Source organism: Staurois parvus, unplaced genomic scaffold, assembly GCF_062004578.1.
Source record: "Staurois parvus isolate SC_StPar_1 unplaced genomic scaffold, SC_StPar_1.0 ptg000025l, whole genome shotgun sequence".
NCBI lineage: Eukaryota > Metazoa > Chordata > Amphibia > Anura > Ranidae > Staurois > Staurois parvus.
In genome coordinates this window covers 89,383-112,799 of record NW_028317821.1, presented here as the reverse complement: position 1 = coordinate 112,799, position 23,417 = coordinate 89,383, and the positions used below count along the sequence as shown (strand labels likewise).

The 23,417-nt window shown below is 38.7% G+C and overlaps 1 protein-coding gene across 1 annotated transcript in view; it reads left to right on the top strand.

The window, feature by feature from the left end:
- The window catches only part of LOC149471170 (netrin receptor UNC5A-like), a 507,267-nt gene that overhangs the window by 431,183 nt on the left and 52,667 nt on the right, over positions 1–23,417 (top strand). Inside the window, exons 8-11 of the mRNA XM_089693614.1 lie at positions 997–1,182; positions 2,702–2,977; positions 5,725–5,812; positions 16,298–16,466. Of these exons, the coding sequence (XP_089549740.1) occupies positions 997–1,182; positions 2,702–2,977; positions 5,725–5,812; positions 16,298–16,466 (719 nt within the window). The remainder of the gene's footprint in view (positions 1–996; positions 1,183–2,701; positions 2,978–5,724; positions 5,813–16,297; positions 16,467–23,417) is intronic.

Sequence of the window (23,417 nt, the reverse complement as noted above, 5' to 3'; positions counted from 1 at the left end):
GAGATGCCCCCAGTACCTTTCATAGGCTTTTTTGGGTTTTTGGGTGTGGTTTTAAGTGTGGGTGAAGATACAGGGGCCCCATGATCCCCTATTGCCCAGGGGCCCCATGAGTTGTCAGTCCTCCCCTGTCCAGCTCCCAGGTCAAAGATGCCAAACTGTACCCCCCGTTCATGATGTTCAAGCTTAAGGGATCCTATGCCCAGCAGTCACTCGCTTGCCAAGGCGAGTCAGACAGGCACTCCCATCCCTATAGTAAACCATTGCTCCCAGGGCAGCTATTCCTCCCACTCACCCCTTGTCCTGGCCCTGTGTGAGATATACACAGGGAGTATGCCCTATCCTTCAGTTCTTCATCCAGAAGTCACATTTGCACATCAGTCCATTCCCTGTTGTTGGTAATCTGGCAAGCCTTGAATGGTCTTTTTGGTAGCACTCATCCTTATAATTGCTTTTCACATACAGAAACCTCATTTTAAAAAAATGTCAGTATGAAAGAGTTTGTCATCACCACACCGGAGATTCTAGCACCCATTAAGAGAGGGATTTACCCCACATGTAGATGCTACCTGTCGTGTCCACAGAAAACTAAGTGAAGGGATATCTCTCAAATATGACACAGATGCAAAGATACACCTGATAGGGGCTTTAACAATTCTCCACTCTATCCAGAATAAATAAAGCTTTGTCCTTAGATCAAATTTATGTCTGCATTTTTCTAAAATTCATTCACAGTATTACATACAATATGTAAAGACTCATTTTAGATAGTAAGCTCCAAGGAACAGGGCCCTCCTAACCCTCTTGTATTGAACTGTATTGTTGCTGTATTGTCTCCCGTTATATTGTAAAGTGCTGAGCTAACTGTTTGCGCTAAATAAATCCTGTATAATAATATAATAATAATAATAATTTTACCTTTTTTTGTGTCTAAATGAGAAATATGTCTCCTACAAAATAATTCATGTTGTCTTATTTTTATTCCTTTGGGTGCTGCAGCTGTGGGCGCTCCCGAGGATGTTGCCCTGTACGTGGGAGTGGTGGCAGTGGCAGTTTTTTTGGTGTTGCTGCTAGCTGTCATATTGGTGTGTTGGCGTAGGAAAGAAGGTCTGGATGCCGATGTGGCTGATTCCTCCATTCTAACAGCTGCGTTCCAGCCTGTCAGCCTGAAGCCTGGCAAAGCAGGTGAGGCCCCTCAGGATAATACAGCGTCTTCAAAATGTATTCTGTTGTTATTAGGGACATTTGTTAGTTGCGCATAAGCAGTATGTATGCACAATAGTAACAGACACTCCGTGATTGTAATGCCAGAGCAGGATATCATTAGGGGAAAACACACAAAAATCATAAGTGCTCATTGGCTGGCTGCCTAGAGTTAGCTCAGACACTAATAGCCCTTTAAAAACTCATTTTGACTTATTTAGGATGGAGTTACACTAATTTCCTCCAGTGTTTAAATAAATGTCTCATTAAAAATTTGTTCTATTCCCATATATGAAATATGTTTTGTGCAACACAAGGTGTTATTACTGTATGGGGTTTTCAGTGCTGTAACTTTTATTAATAAAAATGGCAGCATTTTTTTCTTAGCTAAGCTCAGGAATTTCATTAAAGCTATCAATAGAACTTGCTTCCCTTCAGTAATGGTGGAAGACAATGATCCACTTCAGACAATACTACATGCCACCCTGTCTGCATTATACTGCTTTCCCTCATACTTGTGTGATGGTGTAGTGGAATCCCCATTTATTATTTATTCATGAACTCAGCAGAAAAATGCTGCCATTTTTATTTAAATCACTGCAGTATCAGAAATCTGTTACCATGTCAGAAATAGATGGCGAATATTTGATTATTTTCTATGAACAAGAGACCTATCCCCCTACTTCTGCTCTAAAGAGCATTGGTATTTATATTCTAAAGTGTAGAAGAGCTAAAGTAAATGATCACAAACACCAATGCTCTTTAGAGCAAAAGTAGGGGGATAGGTTTTTTGTCCCAAAAACATTTAGCTTGGGGTGTACTGGGGAAACCAGTAAAATAAATATGTTCACGAGGTGACCCTGAGTTGAGATACTTCACCATTCAAACATTGATCAATGTTCTAACTTGTGATGACAGATTGTGGCAGAAATAAATCTTTCAGCACCAAATTAAAATATGTTTACCTGGTGACCCTGAGTGGAGATACTTCACCATTCAAACATTGATCAATGTTCTGACTTGCGATGACAGATTGTGGCAGAGAAAAATCTTTCAGCACCAACATCATTGCAACTTTGAGATGTCAAGTGACCAAATGCCAAGACAGCAAAGGAAAGTGATGTTTGAAAATGTGTACAGTATAACACTAAATCATGTCCTTTAGGAATACTTGATTTTTCTATGTTCACCAATCACAGTAGCACCATGGAAAACTTTGAAAAGTCCTCTTTTTTAGCCCACATAAATCTGTCCCTTCTATGAATGACCATTTGGTTGTGTTTGCCTCCTAAGCCAAAGATTCCCAGTCCTTCACTGATCTAGTTACATCACTAAGTATAGCTACTTTATATACTAATTAAACAGTCCTATTCCTCCAGCAAAAAAAAGCATTATTATAATGTTTGCATGCTCTAAAGTGGTACAGTCAAATTAGGTTATCATATTTTTAACAGCTGTACTTTAGCAACAGAAACCTGGACTTTATTTTCCTTTGAACTAGGTCAGGCTCACTTGCTGACCATTCAGCCAGATCTTAGCACAGCCACGATGACCTACCAAGGTTCTCTATGCCTACGACAAGATGGTGGGAATAAATTTCAGCTAACAAATGGACACCTTTTGCCACCTATGGGACCAGGTATACCACGGGAGCATAGCCACACTTTACCACGTCTCTCCACCCAAACCTACTTCCGTACCCTGCCTCGTGGATCCAACAATATGGCATATGGAACCTTCAACTTTCTAGGAGGACGTCTAAAGATCCCAAATACAGGTATGTACTAGACTATTTGTTTTCCCCACTACTGTCAAAGCTGCAGAGTAGACATAGAGAAAATTTTTTACGTAGACTCTAGATAGAATGCCCTGCTATACTGGGTAGAAAGGAATCAGCAATGTAACACTGCCTCAAAAGTGATCTGCTCAGTGATCTGCATTTAAAAAAAAAACAAAATGTATTAGTTCATATGTGTGTATCATATTTCACACAGTTAATGTATGTTTGTTTGAGACTTAATCTATTCTTTTTTTTAATCGAAAAAACTATTGACTGGAGTTAGGCATGATGCATATGAAATGCAGGTGCTTGTTCTACAAGTAAACTAAACAGTGGGTACAACCGTATATGGCCAATATAGAGATTACTGATGTATATGCCACCTTCTTACATCATGCACCAAAGCAGCCAAATGCAACCAAATTCTGAGCCAGTACTGCAAGCACAAATCTTTATGGTACATGTTAAGCTCAGCAATGGAGGCATTGAGTTGAAATCAATGGGCTAGGGAAGGATATTGAAAAGTATTTATTTCATATACCTCTAAGACAGCAAAGGGGAGCAGTGCTTGTAGCATTCTAGAGATTCAAAATCTTGCTATGTGGGAAATTTGACAATTCAGTACCAGGGGCGGACTGACAACTCATGGGGCCCCCGGGCAATAGGGGATCATTGGTCCCCTGTGTCTTTGCCCAAACTCAAAAAAGCCTATGAAAAAGGTTCCAGGGGCATCTCATAGGGCCCCCTACTGACCCCGGGTCCTCGGGCAGTGCCCGAGTTTCCAAATGGTCAGTCCGCCCCTGTTCAGTACTGACAGATAGAGAAGTTAATTAAATCATTACTAAATTCAGCTGTGGCCACTGTAATAAAAAAATACACCAAGCTGGTGTTTTTACTTTGTACAGCAGGAAAAAATAGTGGATTTTGCTAATAAATTTCAAACATTGCAGAAGATAAAATGGCAGAAATACCCTGAGTTACCAGTATGTGCAAAGATATTGGACACTTATGACCACATTACCTAATTTTCTACTGTATCTGAGGTGCATGTGTACTGACCAACTTGCCCTCCTGATGATCTAGGAAAGGCAGAGCCTTACAGCACTGCAGGACATCTATTTTCTGTGTCCATGGAAGAGGCATTTGGCAGGAATTAGAAACCTGTACCCACCTCCATTTTCCTCCAAATCTTATAGCACTTGCAGGTTTCTCCATTAGAATACCCCCCCCCCCTTTTTTTTTAAAGGATAAATTTGCCTTTTACAAAAAATAATAATAAATGCACATATTTTTACTGGTAAAAAATATGACTAAATAAATATAGGTGGCTCCAGAATAATATTAGTAATAATTATTACAGTCAATTTCTATGTCAATAATACCAGCTGCAAAATCTGCCCTATAATAAGGTGCATATAAATACAAACATACTCAGACTGCGCTAGTAAAAAAATAAAATAGGTGTCCGTGAAGAAATAAATCTAAATCATATTAATCATATAAACCTCCCAAAAAACATTTTCCAAAGAAAATAACAAAACAAAATCATATCAATCATATAAAGTCCCAAAAAAATATATAAAAAGTGGTAATGATGAAATAAATTCAAACGAAATCCACCAAGTGTATCCACCAACAAATAAACTGAATAAACTCACCAGAGCAATATGCTGATCATATTATAAACCAGCATAAACGCTTCTCTGCTCTGGGAGCAATGATCTGTAGAGGCTCTGTGAGGACGTCGAAAGACGAAACGCGTAGGACGGGGCTTGAGTGGTGTGACGTCAGCGCAATCTCAGTGATCGTTACAGCGCATGTGCGATTTAGATTTATTTCTTCACGGACGCCTATTTATTTTATTTTTTACTAGCGCAGTCTGAGTATTTTTGTATTTATAGGTAGAAAAATATGCATTGATTATTTTTTTACACTGTAGTCTGTAAGGCATTGCACCAGTGGCCAGGAGATCACAAGTGTAATGCTTGGATTGTGCAGACACTCATTAAGCTGTCTATACCTTGTATGGGCAGGCAGTTACTGAATGGCAGGAAGAATCAATAGACTATGAGAGCACTCATCAGTGCTCTCGCAGTTCATTGAGAACTAGAAGCCGTCAGCTGTAATGGCATTGCGGCCAACGGTACTTGTAGGAATTCATTTACAGGAAACTGTGAATGAATGACGCGGCTGTGTGGGTAGAACACCCCATACAACTGCAAAATTTTTAAATTGTGTCAGAAAGTGCAGGGAGAAGATCCCATGCATGCTGTCGAGGGGGGGGGGGAGGAATCAGGCAGAAAGGAGGCAGGAGCTAGAACGTGTTACATGTTCCACCCTAAATATGAGCAGAGCATGTAACATGTTCCAAAGGTGAACTTAGCCTTTAAGTGACAATGGTCAAGAAAAATAGAAAGGGTGAATATCTCCAGTTGTGAAACAGACAGAAATAAAAACCTGAAAAAACCCTTCCACACTCCAAAACCTAAAAAATGTTTGGCTTTACATACAGTTCAATAAGCACTCAGTATTTCATCTTTTGCTGTAAAAATGCAGTGAATATTTAAAGAGCATCACTTTGTTTCATTTTCAATTACGTTTTCTTTCAATTTACTAGTACGCGTGCTATAAAGAGTTCTAAAGTGCATCATTTTTCATTATCTGCATTCATTGTCAAATACAGCATATGTGCAAAACTGTACATATGGCCATGCATTAGAGCTAGTCTGTCTATTTTACCTCAGGCCTTAGCCTGCTTATACCACCAGATGCCATTCCTCGTGGAAAAATCTATGAAATCTACCTGACACTTCATAAACAGGAGGATATGAGGTAGGTCCCTGAAGATGTTTTAGAATGTATTTGTAACAGGAAAAAATGTTTTTCAGCACCTTATTTCTTACCATACTTTGGCTTAAGTTTTTCAATTCAAATCAAAAATAGAATCAGCTATGTTACTGTATCCAAATATAATCTCTTCTATCAAACATACCTCTTACATTGCCCCAGGCAGCTTTCTGAATTTCTTCTATATTTCCCTAGGAAGTAGAGAAAATCCAGCTTTTATTTTTTTCTTGTATGCAGATAGTTGAATGCTATTAATACTTTATTTAAAAACTGAAACTACCTTTAGGAAAGAACCCTGCTAAGCACTCTTTGCATCCAAGTGGACTACATTTTCCACAGGTATATTTCACAGTGACTTTCGTAAACCTGCACTGGCACAGATGTTCAAAGGTGCATTGTGACTTTGTATCGCACCAATACCGAGATGTCTGAATTATTTTTGCAGAGGGCAGGGCTCAAAGTTTTACATGTCTTTTAAAAGCATCTGTCACTTTGCCCATCTAGGTCAAAGTGTCAATGTCTCTTGAAAGCTCACCCCAATCTACTTATATTCACCTTTACTGTGTCTGTTCCTCTGAGCTGGAAGTCAAACCCTGTGTAAGCTTTATGTTCAATGGGGTTGGAGCTTACACAGGGTTAATGGGGTCCTTTTTCTCATCACAGTGTTCAGGCCTGCCTATTGGCAGGTCAGACCTGATCACTGCTTCCTGGGGAGAGGTAACAAACTCCAGCAAGCACAGAAAAGCACTAGATGTATTGCTGGTGAAGGTAAGTATTAATGGGTTGGGGAATGGGCTTTTAAGAGTCTCTGTTGCTTTGCTCAGAATTGCAAACACTTACCTCTTCTGTTTTACTTCTCTAGGCCTTTCCTATAAGGATCACCTTTTCATGTCTTCTAACGTGACCCTTTCTTCCAGTAGGAAGCTCTTTTTCAGATAACAGTCATAAACTGTTCAATAGGTTCCTTCACTCCAATAATTTGGATGGCACCTGTTTTAAAACTAAAACCTAAATTTTCTTAACTTTTTATTCAATTTTTCAGTGACTCCACTTTCTTTCACCTTAGATAGACATCATAGATTTTGTTAGACTTCAAAGATCATTTTGGGGAACACCTGCCACTCATGAAGTGCTACCAGATTTCTATGAATGCTGATAGGGATTATTCTGTCAAGATAAGAGCCTAAATGACTGGAGGGATATGCCATGAGAAAAAAAAACAGAACAGGAGAAAAGGATAAAAGCTTTCTGAGCACTTCACAACACTCTAAACCACACTGTACATATATCTTATGCAAACTCCTGATTGGCTGGAAGACATCATCTGCTAAATGCAACAATCTCCTCAAAGAGACATCCGCCAATCACTGGCAAGTCATAGAATGTTTTCAAAATTATAGAGACATTCTGGCTTTGCAAGGTCAAAAGAAGTTGAAGTTGAACTCCAGGAATTATATATTTTTTGCATACTTATATGAGGACAGCTTGGCTCACTGGAATTATGCATACCTGATATCCGGAGGGCCACTGGGGATGCTGTAAATCACTGTAGTAGCCCACGCTACATATACTGAGAGCAGGGATCTTCCAGGCTCTGTGTGAATAGCTTCCCCTCTGACCACAGGAAGTCACTGCCTTGGCAACGCCACCTTTTATAGAATGCCCTGTATTTTTTCAATGAATGCAAGAGGAGCTGCAGTGACATCATGATCTCCACCTTATTCAATCAAAGGATGCCTTGCGATGACTGAAAAAAATAATCGTGTGCTATTAATGAGAAGGTGCCAAGAAAGGAATCCCCTGTGGTCAGTTTGCATATGGGAAGTTGCTTGCACAGAATCCAGAAGATGACCTCTCACTGTATTTAGTGCAGGTTACTACAGCATCCCCAGTGGCCCTCCATATATCAGATATGCATATTTACATCAAGCTAAGCTGACCCAGCCTAAGTAAGGAAAAAATATAATTCCTGGAGTTCAGCTTTAACTGATGGATTACAATGCCATTTACAGTCACATCACACATACAGAAGACTTGAAAGAATAGGAGTTGTGGAGAACTGTGTATCCACTTCTCTTCAAGCATGTCCATGGTTGACAATGGCAGGGAAGAGTACAGGCATAACACTCTTTCCACACAATATTGACTTACAATTATATAACAATTGAAGTTGCTTGTTGAACTTTAGAAACTAGCACAAAATTGTTTGCAGGTAAGAGATTTGTTAAGAGATCTAAGATGCTGCACCACTAGGATTTGTATAAATATTTGTTGAGGCTGGAATTTTTTATAAGTAAGGCAGTAAAACAAGGAATTCTGTCAGTGTGACATTTAATAACAATCACTAACTTCAAACAAGTAAATTAATTTATTAACATACTTCAAAGAGTTTTTGTCTGCATAAATGTATATAACCAGTTAGAAAATAGCAAACTCTAATATGCTGCAGACTGATTTGACTGGTTGTCATAGTTACTCTACACCACTGCTTTTTGCACTAATGGATTTATTCAATAAAACAGTGCAAAGAGCAGTTATGATGTGAAATATACATTAGCCCAGAGAAAGCAATTATCTTTTGCTTTCCTCAAGTCAGTTCAGGGAAAGGTGATTGCTGACTGCTGGCTATGCCTTACTGCACTTTGCACATTGTTCTTTGCATGTTGAATACTCCCAATATGAAATATGTCCCCAAAAAGAAAAAACACTAGTAAAAATTGTTCCATTTTATATTTTTTTTAATTAAAGGCAAAGGGAAAATAACATCTTTAAAGATCTATCACCAGAAGAAAAGACAGTTTGTTAAACTCCAGGGAATCCTGTGAATATACATAGCAGTTGTCTCCATCTAAATCCATGTAGGGGTTGCTGAGCTGTGTTGCCAGATAACTAGTTCCACCCACTTGCCTAGCTATCCAACAAGACTAAAGAATGGAGACAAAGTTTTGAGTGGCAGCTCAGGAGGAATGGGGACGTGGCAACCAGGGCACACAGAGCCAACACAACTGCCCCCCATCCCTCCTAAGTTATCAAACAAAACAGTGCTGTCTCCTCATCTCTTCTCTTCAGTTTAAACAGAATCTAGACTTGCAGCCTGTTATTCAAGAAAATAGAGTGTGAAAACTGTCACCTTGTGTCAAGAATGATTGCAGCTCAAGAAGAGCACTTTCACAAAAACACAAGCTGACAACAGTACAAGCCCGGTACTACACTAGGCTGTCTTGGGCTAATGTAGTACCGAGCTTGTGCTGATGTCAGATTGTGTATTTTATGAAAGTGCTCTTCTTGAGCTGCATTCATTCTTGACACACACTAACAATTTCCACACTCTCTGTGCCCTGAATAGCAGGCTGCAGGTCTGTACTCTGCGTGTACTGAATAAGAGAGATGAAGAGACAGCAGTTTATGAATGAGAAGGGATGGGGATTGGTGCTGACTGTAACTCTTATTTATGAGGAGTGAAATTACAGCTAGTGATGACAGAAAAGAAAGATTATTTTTTTATATCCACTGCTCTTTTAATGGAGACAAGTGCTATGTGCACATGATTCCCTGGGGTATTTAATGAATCTTTTCTTCTGGTAATAGATATTTTTTAAAGTGCCGCAAAACCCAAAATGTAATTCATTGCAGTCCTTAGATGTGGTGGCTGTCTTTGTTTTTTTCAGCTTGTACAAACAATACATGGTGATCTTTCCAGAAACAAAATGCCATTGTCACTTTCTTTGGGATAAATTGAAAAATCCATATCCCCACTGGAGATAAACAAAAGCAGACATGTTTAAAATCCACCCTGTGTGACAGCTATGGCTCCCTCCATAGGTTCAGTGGAGAAGTGAGCATAGCCAACTAGAGACAGTATGTCTAATATTCACATGATTATCAGGTGAAAAATAAAGGAAAATAAGGCTAATGCAGCTACCACACTTAAGGACCGGTAAGCTGCAATATGTTACATTTTTGTTTACAGGTTTAGATATGTTTTAAGGACATAAAGCACAAAGTAACTGCATTTACTGTACATTTAGATGTCAGATGTCCAGGACCATAGCTGTATTAGGACATTATGCATTCCTCAAAGATGATGTCCTTTGGTATAAGTTCTACCCTGTGTGTCAAAAGGAAAGCCTTGGAGGCACTATAGAGGACAATGTAGACTATTTTATATGCAGACCTACTGCTCAAATGTACAGACCACCAAACAAGAGAAAGCATATTTAATTCCAGAACTATAAATAGCCTCTTGATTCCAAATCACCCAAACATTTTGCTGCTGAATTTAGCCACAAATGCGCAGAGATGGGTAGAAGACGGGAGAAAAAAAAGCAAACAGAATCAGAATTTGTACATTTCTAAGATTGGTGCCACACCTTGGAACCCTGCTGTCCTGGGCACTGACCTATGAGTACCATTATGGTAAATACAACCCTGCCCAGGAGCCCTTGAAACTGGACTTAATTAACAGGCACACCACAACTGCAGCTCCAATGATGCACTCTGACATAACAACACCCCATCATCCCATGATGCATGAGGGTACCTCAGAGCTATACAGTGGTGTAAGGGAGGGGGGTTCTAGATTTGCTCAGAATATAAAGCACATATTAGCTGGATATTCAGTGTTTGCAGATAAAGGTGATATCCTGGATTAAAAACACAGAAACAATTTTAATTATTTAATCAACAAAAATATCAATAGAGGTAATGGAGTACTGTGATTACGGTAAGTACGCACTTGGCATCAAAAGCTGGCATTGTCCCCTTAGCTGAAATTTCTTCTTACACACATTTTGTATAACTGTCCTCCAATCTCTGAGATTAGTTCAGTGAAATCTTTGACCGCTTGACCATGTAAAATTCCTTCAAGTGCAAGATGTTTGCGTAATCCTTGCATAATCTGTCAGTTTCAAAATCCCCCTAAAAAATGCCAATGGGAATCAAATAAGGGCTTTGACTAGGGGAATTCATAACCCTCTATTTACTCAAAACGAGTCATACATTGGTGGGATTTCTAATGTGCTTTAGATCATTATTGTGTTAAAAGATGCATTTCTAGTTCAACTTCATCTTTTTTGAAAGATGGCCTCACATTCCTATCAAGCACACTTTGATAAAATGCAAAATGTGCAGCTGACTCATTGACTGCAGGTTGCCACTGCCCTGAAGAAACAAAGCAAACCTAAAATGTAACATTTCCACCACCATGCATCACAGTTATTATGATGTTATTTTACTAAAATACTGTCTTTGGTTTAAAGTAGCCACCTCTACTTGTACTGTGACCAAAAAACTCTATTTTGGCGGTCTTCAGCACATAGTTCCAGAAGGCCTGGCATTTACCTATATACAGTCATGGCCGAAATTGTTGGCACCCTTGATATTTTTCCTGAAAATCAAGTATTTCACACAAAAAAGGTATTGCATTAACACATGTTTTGCTATACACATGTTTATTCCCTTTGTATGTATTGGAACAAATATAAAACAGAGGCAGAAAAGCAAATATGACATAATGTCACACAAAACCCCAAAAATGGGCTGGACAAAAGTATTGGCACCCTTAACTTAATATTTGGTTGCACACCCTTTGGAAAACATAACTGAAATCAGTCGCTTCCTATAACCATCAATAAGCTTCTGACACCTCTCACCCGGAATTTTGGACCACTCTTCCTTTGCAAACAGCTCCAGGTCTCTCTTATTGGAAGGACACCTTTTCCCAACAGCAATTTTAAGATCTCTCCACAGGTGTTCAATGGGATTTAGATCTGGGCTCATTGCTGGCCACTTCAGAACTCTCCAGCGCTTCTTTGCCATCCATTTCTGAGTGCTTTTTGACGTATGTTTGGGGTCATTGTCCTGCTGGAAGACCCAGGATCTTGGACGCAAACCCAGCTTTCTGACACTGGGCCCTACAGTGCGACCCAAAATCCTTTGGTAATCCTCAGATTTCATGATGCCTTGCACACAGTCAAGGCACCCAGTGCCAGAGGCAGCAAAACAACCCCAAAACATCATTGAACCTCCACCATATTTTACCGTAGGTACTGTGTTTTGTTCTTTGTAGGCCTCATTCCGTTTTCGGTAAACAGTAGAATGATGTGCTTTACCGAAAAGCTCTATCTTGGTCTCATCTGTCCACAAGACATTTTCCCAGAAGGCTTTTGGCTTACTCAAGTACATTTTGGCAAACTGTAGTCTTGCTTTTTTATGTCTCTGTGTCAGCAGTGGGGTCCTCCTGGGTCTCCTGCCATAGCGTTTCATTTCATTTAAATGTCGACGGATAGTTCGCGCTGACACTGATGCTCCCTGAGCCTGCAGGACAGCTTGAATGTCTTTGGAACATGTTTGGGGCTGCTTATCCACCATCCGGACTATTCTGCGTTGCAATCTTTCATCAATTTTCCTCATCCGTCCACGACCAGGGAGATTAGCTACAGTGCCATGGGTTGCAAACTTCTTGATAATGTTGCGCACTGTGGACAAAGGCAAATCTAGTTCTCTGGAGATGGACTTGTAACCTTGAGATTGTTGATATTTTGCCACAATTTTGGTTCTCAGGTCCTCAGACAGTTCTCGTCTCCTCTTTCTGTTGTCCATGCTTAGTGTGGCACAGACAGACACACAATGCAAAGGTTAAGTGAACGTCTCTCCTTTTTATCTGCTTTCAGGTGTGATTTCTATATTGCCCACACCTGTTACTTGCCCCAGGTGAGTTTACAGGAGCATCACATGCTTGTAACATTCTTATTTATCCGCAGTTGTGAAAGGGTGCCAATACTTTTGTCCAGCCCATTTTTGGAGGTTTGTGTGACATTATGTCGAATTTGCTTTCTTTCCTCCCTTTTTTTGTTTTGTCCCAATACACACAAAGGGAATAAACATGTGTATAGCAAAACATGTGTTAATGCAATACGTTTCGTGAGAAATACATGATTTCCTGGAGAAATATCAAGGGTGCCAACAATTTCGGCCATGACTGTATTTATGTCAAACTGTAGTTTTCCTTTAATGTTCTTTTTAGAAAACAAAAAGTTTTTCTGCACATATACCGGTATTTTATGCAGGTCGAATTGGTGCAAGGTCTTTATGATTGTACATGTACTTACTTAAAATGCCCTGCAAGTAAATTTTGGGGTTCCTGGACACATCTTTTAGCATCTTTTAGAATTAATTGGTCAACTCTGAATTTTCTAGGTTAACCAGTCCCAGGCAAATTAGTAGTTGTTTAAAATCTACAACACTTGTAGATTATTTCCTGCATAGTGGAATGATTGATTTCAGATTATTTGGAAACCTTTTTAAATCCCTTGCGAAACTCATAAGCATTCCCAACTTAATTTCTGAGGGCTTTAGAGAGACCTATTGATCTTGGCATAATGACACTACACATGTCAGTAGCAAAGAGAACCTTAGATGTTTGAGGTTTAATTAAGACAGGTTACACCTGAATGCTCCCTAAGGTGGCTCCAATCACTGACACGTAATCTGGAACATTGAATTTCATGTTTTTGAAGAGCTGGTAGTAATAATAATAATAATAAAAAATGTAGGGTGTAGTTATTTTTTCGTTTTGACAAATTTTAATGATTGTTTATTTAGATGATGGCAATGAATATATTATATCAATTGTATGTGTTATTTGTTCAAGCATATCACCTTTCTCTGTAGGCACTATTTAAATGAAGATCTCATGTTTGCTTGTTCAAATATCTTGAAAAAGGCAATCAATTTTATAGGGAATGCCTACTTTTTCACGTGACTGTATGTCCATCCATGTTTATACACAGCTCAGAGTCAGGTTAGAACAAAGAACGGGTGTTGACTGAAACCCAGGATCCCAGGTGTTTGCTAGCATATAGAGGAAAAGAGATTTAATCTCCAAATACGGAAAGGTTTCTTCACAGTAAGAGCTGTGAAAATGTGGAGTAGCCTCCCTCAAGAGTTGGTTTTGGCCAGCTCAGTGGATTGCTTTAAAAAAGGCCTGGATTATTTCTTAGATACACAGAATATAACTGGATACTAACATTTGTAGGTGAAGTTGATCCAGGGAATATCCAATTGCCTCTCGGGGGATCAGGAAGGATTTTTTCCCCTGCAGGAGCAAATTGGATCGTGCTTTGCTGTGTTTTTTGCCTTCCTCTGGATCAATTGTGGGCATAGGATTATAAGTTTTTTTTTTAGATTGAACTGGATGGGCTTTTGTCTTTTTTCAGCCAGACTAACTATGTAACTATGTAAGGCTTCCAGTGCAGCAACTCTGGAAAACCCATCTTCCTATCAAACCCCCTAATGATGATTTTATACATCAGTCAGAAGGATGTTTGGCATTCTTGGAGCTGCTTTCTTTCCCAATTTTGACATGCTGAAAGCCAAATACTAGTTGAATTTTTACATGCATTCCCAACTGCTAGAGACAGCGGGCTGTGTAATGGTAGGTATTTTACACACAAAAAAAAGGTTAAAACCTTAAAATGCTTTAGTACGTGCCAATTTTAGATGCAAGCAGTGCTTAGTGGAGTTGTTCTTTTAGATACTGGAGAGAGATTATTACCAACCATCTATTATGGACTAAGAATGTATAAGATTGGGGATATGCTAATCTATTTTCTTTTATTTTAATGCCCAAGAGTAAGTCATTTAGTCTACATGAATATTGATTTATTGCTAGCTTTAGGGATAAATAACTGAGGAAAGGAAGAGCGAGTGCATACAGTATATGATAGGGTCTCATAGTAAAATAGCTTCTCCAGTCTCCGTCTAGAAGGCAGTCACACTGCTAACACTTGCACTATTCTCTCATCTAATCCCATAGTGTTTCAGTCTGAAGTATATATACAGTTGTGTTCAAAATAATAGCAGTCAGACATCACTAACTTGATCAATCACTGTTTTTGGTAGAAATGATATTTCTACATAGCAAATAATTTACTAGCAGGTGTAGTAGAGTAATAGAAATCCAACAGACCCAACAGTCATGACATGCATGTTGCTGATTCCGTGTAATTGAATCACTAATTGAAAGGGGCATGTTCAAAATAATAGCAGTGTGGAGTTCTATTAGTGAGGTCATTCATTCTTTGAAAAACAGGTGGCAATTATTCCCCCTATTTAAGGAAGGAAGGCAGCAAATGTTGTACATGCTGGTTACAGTGCATTTCTCTCTGAAATTCTGAGGAAAATGGGTCGTTCCAGACATTGTTCAGAAGACCAGCATACCTTGATTAAAAAGTTGATTGGAGAGGGGAAAACATATAAAGAAGTGCAGAAAATGATAGGCTGCTCAGCTAAGATGATCGCAAATGCTTTAAAATGGCAACCAAAACCTGAAAAACGTGAAAGAAAGCAAACAACTACCATTCGAATGGATAGAAGAATAGCCAAAATGGCAAGGACTCAGCCAACAATCAGCTCCAGGAAGATCAAAGAAGGTCTAAAGTTACCTGTGAGTACTGTTACAATTAGAAGACGCCTATGTGAAGCCAAGTTATCTTCCAGACCAACAAGATTGACATTATGGAGTGGCCAGCCCAATCCCCGGATCTTAATCCAATAGAAAACTTGTGGGGTGACATCAAAAATGCAGTTTCTGAGGCAAAACCAAGAAATAGAGAAGAATTGTGGAATGTAGTCCAATCATCCTGGGCTGGAATACCTGTTCACAGGTGCCAGAAGTTGGTTGACTCCATGCAACACAGATGTGCAGCACTTCTCAGAAACAGTGCTTATACAACTAAATATTAATTAAGTGATTCAAAGGAAAGCAAAATCTTCAAACATTTTTCAGTTTATATAGTGAATGTTTGAGTTTGTAAAGAAGAATACAAACACTGCTATTTTTTTGAACAGTCTAATATTCACTTTTCTTCAATTTCTTTAGAGGAACAACACAAATTTGATATATTTTTCTTCATGTTTTGATTTGGAATAGAATGTGTAGTGTTCCCAATGCATTGTGTGTATGGAAATAAAAGCTATTAGAAGGATTTTGAGCTTTATTCACTTTTTTAAACACACTGCTATTATTTTGAACACACCTGCAGATTCATTTATACACACTTATTTACCAAATGCAGTTGCTGCCTAGATAAATCATTATGCAAACAGACAGAACTGGATCCCCTGTACTGTTAAACTCCATAGCTGTTGTATGACCTGCTTTGGGTATAGCTATGGCCTTGCCAGATCATACCCTTGATTTGTGTGACCTTGAATGTGAACTGTCATAATTGTGAATATAATGTGATGATGTGAAAAGGTTCTGTTCATGACAGTATTGTGTGGATGGCTCCATTTACTTTTTTAGACCCAAGAGTTGCATCATCCCCTGTCCCAATGCTAGTAACAACATTGTGTGAGCTAGATATTATATTGTTCATTTTCATTTGAAGTGTATGATTGAATTTATTAACATATGCAACTCTCTGCACTTGAATCTCACATCTTCTACCTTTCCTTTCTAATCTTGAGGTTACCCCTAGCTGGCTGCCAAACACTTCTGGGTCCTATTGTCAGCTGTGGCCCTCCTGGAGTTGTGCTTACCCAACCTGTCATCATTTCAATGGACCACTGCCTGGAGCCCAGCCCTGAGAACTGGACTGTACGTTTAAAGAAGCAGTCCTGCGAAGGCAGCTGGGAGGTAAGCCACACAGACGGCCGCAGAATCTCACCAGTGACAGTCTTATGAGGGATGCTGGCTGTGAGCATTCTGTAGATGACAGGTAGACAGAAAACCACACATGCATACAGCTTAATATGCTGTTCTACAGCTAGAGATTACTTCACATAGGCAAAACATGCCATCTGCTGCCTACATGCACGTGGTATCGCTGGCTGGCTGATTGAGGGCTGCTGTTTGTCTTTTCACAGGCAGAGGGCACTGTGCTCATAACAGTCTCAAACATTGATAGACACAAGGAGTACTATTAATGTCATCAAACAAAAAATTGTTTCTGGCAAGAACTGACAAACCATACAGCTGAAGTTGTTCTACATTTAATCGTATAATCATTTTAAGTACAGAACAAGAGACGCCAGAAAAGCTAAAGCTATGTGGCTGGCATTTGTTTTATTTGTAATGCTATAGATAAATGTAACCAATGTTGATAACATACTACTGAGCCTATGTGCTAATCAAATTCATAATGGACTTATATGTATTTATAGAATGGAAGTAACACATTGCTAATTGTGTGAAGTTATACAGAGCATTTTTGCAGTTAGATGCTGTATCTATTTCATATAGTTATTTATTATAATTACTATTAGCAGTGTTTCAGTCATATATTTACTATATTTGTTTACTTTTATGAAGAGAAATTATTTTTGCAGGTGTTTTTATTACAAACTGGCTCCACCTGAACTTACAGGTTTCTTTGAAGGGTTTGTGAATGAAAAATATACATTACAATATATGGGCAATATTATGTCATACTGCAACTCCCTCCTCACTGGCCTGCCTCACCGCTGGCTATCCCCGCTTCAGTCGATCCTGAATACGGCTGCCAGACTCATTCACCTTTCCAACCGCTCCGTTTCCGCCACCCCCTCTGTCAATCCCTCCACTGGCTTCCGATTGCGCAACAGATCAAATTCAAAATCCTAACGCTGACGTACAAAGCTGTTAATCATACTGCCCCAAACTACATCACTGACCTAATATCCAAGTACCGCCCAGCACGCACACTCCGCTCCTCACAAGACCTCCTTCTCTCTAGTTCCCTGGTCTCCTCCTCCCATGCCCGCCTCCAGGACTTCTCCAGGGTGTCATCCATCCTCTGGAACTCCCTGCCCCAACCCATCAGATTATCACCTACTCTCCTCTCCTTTAGGCGCACCCTGAAAACCCATCTCTTCAGGGAAGCCTACCCCACCCACTGCTAACTTGCCGACCTCCTCCACTCTTCCTACCACTCCATCCCCCACAGCTATCTCCTCCTGTGCCACCATCCCCTCCCTCCTAGATTGTAAGCTTGAAAGAGCAGGGCCCTCGATCCCCTCATGTTTTGCATTGTATTGGTATTGTTCTGTCACATGTTCTGTCCCCCTTTGTAATGTACAGCGCTGAGTGAACTATTGGCGCTTTATAAATACTGTATAATAATAATAATAATACTAATACACAATGTGGTTTACAAAAAAGCATAACAAAATATCATTGTACAAAGAAATATAATGTATATTTTGTATAACAATGATACTGAATTTAGTTTAAGATATTTATAAAGTATATGATATAAATCTGTTTTGGTGAACTACTAAAATACATATTGAACTTTATTATAGTAAAACGAAGAAAGGAAAAAGTGAAGTAATGAACAATTTGAGGTTCTAGGTATTTAGAGATTTTTTTTTATAGAGAGCCATGGATCCCATTTTGCGTTACAAATATGCATTGTTTCAAAGAGAAAAATTAAATTACAAAAGGGGAATTTCAATTTTAACAAGAAACAGTGCAATACCCTTGCAACTTGGAAACTTACCCTCTTTAATTAGGGCGCAGTCTGATAAAAGCTTAACGTTGGGGTTTATCCAGTAATTTTGAACATTTTTTAACCAATAGTAGTAACCAATCACCTCCTCAAAGGGTTCTCTGCTAACTTGTTGAGAACAGAAGGCCCTTGACTGAGATCAGCTGCGAGAACTCCAGCAATGTAATTGCTCCAATCTGTGTCTAGGGCCAATCATTCCCTTGCGATCTCTGCATGTGAGTGATTACATGCATGTGAGTGATTTCTGAGTGATTACAAGTGGAAGTGGGTTCGATTAGCTGTGACAGCCAGCAGCTTCCTATTGCTTTCATAGGGGCTGCCTACTCACAGCTAATCTTGGGAACCCCCACTGAGGGTTTCTAATTGGAGGCAGGGTGCATTTGAAAGTGCGGATGCAACCTAAAGGTGCACACTGAAGGTAAACTGCCAGTGCTCATATTGATAAGTCTGGAGTATACAGGGGTGGCCCAGGTCCAATCTTTGGAAGATTTGACCATATATACTAGAAACCTTAAGTTAATCATTAACAAGCCTGGGTAGTTCAAACTGAGCATAGAATGAAAATAATATGTGAGCAATAGTTATCATTAGTAGAATTTGATTGCCCAACTGACAAGTAGATCCATAGATATATCCCAATGAAGTAAAATGCAAATATTGATTTTTCCCTCAAAAGCCAAACTTGATCCCACTCCTCCTGTCTCCTGAGCCTTCCTGTTGCCCATCACATTTAAATCTAATTTCAGATTTTTTTTTTTATATCAGTACAAGGGACAGTACATTTAGTGAGAAGTGTCCCTTGTGCTGGTGGCTTCTCTCTTGAAATTTTTGAAGCTATATATGAATAGAGGAGAGGGGTGTAAAGTGTGGGCACATTGGGCATTCTTGATGAGTGCCTACGACAGGTCCAATGGCTGTATTAAGCCCCACAACACTGGAAGATTATTGCTGTGGGCATATGGGCATAAGGTGGGTCTCAGAGGACTACAGATTTCAACTAAGATAGCAGCTACCAAAACAACAGACACTTCTAGCTGAATGTAAGTGCTGTCCCTTGTGCTAATTTATTTATTTTGTGCAAAATTACCTAAAGTTAATCTTGAAAGACATGTAACATTATACAAACTAGTGTCAATCTGAGGAGTCCAGTTGCCATTTTCTGAGAATCTGCTGTATTGTCTTTTGTAAGGTATCTCCCTTTACAAAATAAAGTTTTTAAAATGCTACAACCCCCCCCCCCTGCGCACAATATGTAGCCAAATCTGAACACTGTCTTGGCCTGGTGCACCTGTCTCCTTCTATTACTAGTTGAATAAATTGCTTTTTAGCTAGCCAACCAGTGCTTTGAGCTGTTTCTGATGCTGCAGGTGGCTGTCCTGTGGACCAGCTAATGAAGGTGGCATGAAAGCAAGAAATATTTTATATATTCATTTCTGTCATGGTGGGTGGGGGGCAATTTCAGAGCTAGTGCCCCCTATGTGGAGCCCCTTGGTTCTTGTGGCACATCACCTGTCTTACCATGATGCATAATATTCTGCAGCTCACCAATTTTCAAACCATTGCTTTAATAGATCTTACAGAAATTAACCACTGAAAAACAAAAAAACAGGGGCACCAATCCCAACCAAAATAAGTATTAAAAAAGGGAGACAGCTACTCTTCAAAGTGTGCACCACTTTAAATCAATATCAAAAACAGAAAAAACACTATGTCCAATAAATATACACTCACAAACTCCATAAGATATGGATAAATAAATAATAAAAAATTATGAAAATATGATAATTCATATATACCTCTCTAAATTCATATAATCTCTAAATGATGCAGAATACATACGTAAACATCATATATATTGACTTCTCGTGAATGAACCAAATAAATAAATGAATAAACTAATTCATATAATTACATAAAATTAATAAGTGAAGTGTCCATTAAGTAGATAATCAGTGCAGTGATGTGTTGATAGAGAACTCCTTTTGCATGTGCCCAAGAAACACATGCAATACGGGTGATCCAATAATCTTTCACCACGTGTACTGAGGTTGGCAACTTACCAGATTCCCATCATAACCAGCATATTCAATATTAACATAGCATCATCATATTGAAGGGTAATGGAAAAATCAGCAAAGGTTCTTGCAATATTCTGACAATACAGAGAGGGTTATCAAACCCATACATGCTTAAAAAAGAAGAGAAAAGATCACTACCATAGTGTGATATGTTTAATGGAATAAATATAAGTACACAAAAATATTGCATTTACATGGTATTGTGCCCCCCCCAGGCACCAAAATAAAACACAGATCAGATAACAGACACTACACACCATCGTTGGTTGTATTACAGGTGGCGTGCGTTCCATGAGTCGAAACCAATCACCGGAAGTGATGTGTAGAAGGGACCAAAAATGACGACAGCAGCTAGGCCTCAATATATTTTTCAGAATCAAGTCATCAGAAAGTCACTTCTGGTAATTGGTTCCGACTCATGGAACGCACATCGGCTATAATACAGCAAACAGCGGGGTGTAGTGTCTGTTATCCAATCTGTGCTTTATTTTGGTGACTGGGGGGGGGCACAATACCATGTAAGTGCAATATTTTTTGTACTTATATTTATTCCATTAAACATATCACACTATGGAAGTGATCTTTTCTCTTCTTTTTTGAGCATGTATGGGGTTGATACCCCTCTCTGTATCATCAGAATATTACGTTCAATATGATGATGCTATGTGAATATTGAACACCCTGGGTATGATGGGCAACTGGTAAGTTGCCAACCTCAGTACACATGGTGAAGGATTATTGGATCACACATATTGCATGGGTATCTTGGGCACGCACAACACATCACTGCACTGATTATCTACTTAATGGACGCTTCACTTATTTATTTTATGTAATTATATGAATTCGTTTAACCATTGATTCATTTGGTTCATTCACGAGAAGTTGATATATATGATGTCTATGTATGTATTCTGCATCATTTAGAGAGATTTACTGTATATATGAATTATCACATATTCATTTTTTTTATTATTTATTTATCCACATCTTATTGAGTTTGTTTGGTCACATTTATTGGAGATAGCACTTTTTCTGTTTTTAAGAAAGTAACCATTGCCTATGTATTTTTTTATCATATGCTTAGTTTGAATTGCAATGCTTTTAGACAGGTTGTCTTGAAAGATTTGCACATGCTGCACTTAAAGTAAATACATTACACATCATGGAATCCTTTGTCTTTCTCTGTGGAAAACATTTAAAAAATTTAGTTAATGCAATTTTTTTTTCAAAAGTAGCTACTGCACCAAAAGATATTATGTTTTCATTTTGTAAAGTATTTTTTATGATAGAAGTGCTAATAGTATTGTTTCTTAATTCAGTTCACTTCAGCTTTGTGAAGTTTTGATTAGAGGTCATGTGTCAGCGTTGCTGCCTTTCTATTGGCTGTGTAAAAAAAATAAGTGGAAAGAAAGAGAGCTGAATTACAGTGGTGACCAAGGATCAGAAAACGGTGAACTGCTTGAATTACCCTCAAGAATTGCTGCACATTTCATGATAGGAGATGAGCAGTTTTGTGTTGATTACTGTCACAGCACCTCAGTCAACAATGATCTGTCTGTGTTTCTACTGGGATTTATCGATTAAGTAAGGCAACAAAGGTTGAACTTGCCCTTAACCTTGCTTGGGAACATCTTAGAAACCTACAAACAAAACTATTTCAATCACTGAAAAGATTTGTTCTTCCTAAAAAGGCCAACCGCCAACATAATTTTTGAGGGATTAGCGGAGCTCTATATGGGATACCTAAGAAGCATATAACTTGTGCTCTGGGGAATCAATCTATTGTAGGAGAAAGGACAATGACAATGAAGGCTGGCAATAAAGGTATTCTTCAAGAACACAATATCGCCACAACTCCATATAGTGTGCCAGTAATGATATATTGACCTTCTGTCTTTAGTGTTTTATTGAATGAACTTGGGTCATAGTACAAGGACATGACAATTATAATTTTAAGATCTATCAGCTGGCTTCTTAAAGGACCAGTAAATGTCATAAATCTTATCTTGTAACACCATTAATAGGCTGCTTATATCAACATGTTGTTTTGGACTTTAAAACTTTACTTGGTTATTTTGGTGCAGGAGAATGAATTTACTGCACCTGTTGGTTAACATAAGTGAATTTCTGTTGTCTCTGATTATTTCCCACTGATGCTTATAGCATATTTGATATTTGGAGACTCCTCCACTACACCTAAAACTATAATAAATAGTACAATATTTAGCCTTAACCTCAACCGGTGGCTTAAAGTGTTATACCTCTTCTTCAAAATCCTTGCTTGTACTTCTTGCTCCTTTCTCAGAAATGGACTGCATTACCATGGGGAGTTTTTATAAGCAGAATAAAAACTCTGAGTTGGAACGATTAGAGAATGCGGGGTACATACGCAGAAGGAACATGATCCACATTTTATAAAGAGGCTGTGAGCACAGCAAAGATTCTGTGGGAAGGGGGGAGTGTTGGTGATTTACCAGTAAGGATGAAGAAGGGCATTGCAGCATACTACCTGTAACTCCACTAAATAAAAAAATTAAATTTTAACCTCAATTTTCCCTATAAATATAACCTTTTTCTGTACAGAGCCCTCAAACCTACCCCTGAACCACGACCTCGTAGCTTAAAACTTTACCCTAATGATATCTATAAACTTCAAGGTCAGCCATAATCCTACTACCAACAATAATCATAAAAACAATGAGCTAATTTATTTCAGCTAAACAATCCAACTGTAATTAATAATCAGCAACAGTTTTAGTGATAAAATACAAGTCATCTTTGCCAAAATTATGCACTTAAATTTCTGGGTTAAATCCAGCTGATCCACCTATGACTTTTGCCTAAAGTAAGAGCTGCCCTCTTTGCCATAAAGGGTTTTAATAACCTGGGGAAGTGTATGAACTTCTCTCAGGTTTTTTTTTTTTTTTTGCTGTTTATGTCCATACTGTATTTTAACTACTTTTTTGTTGCGTTATCGGGACAGGAAAAGAGCAGAATCTCTCCAACGAAGGCACAAAA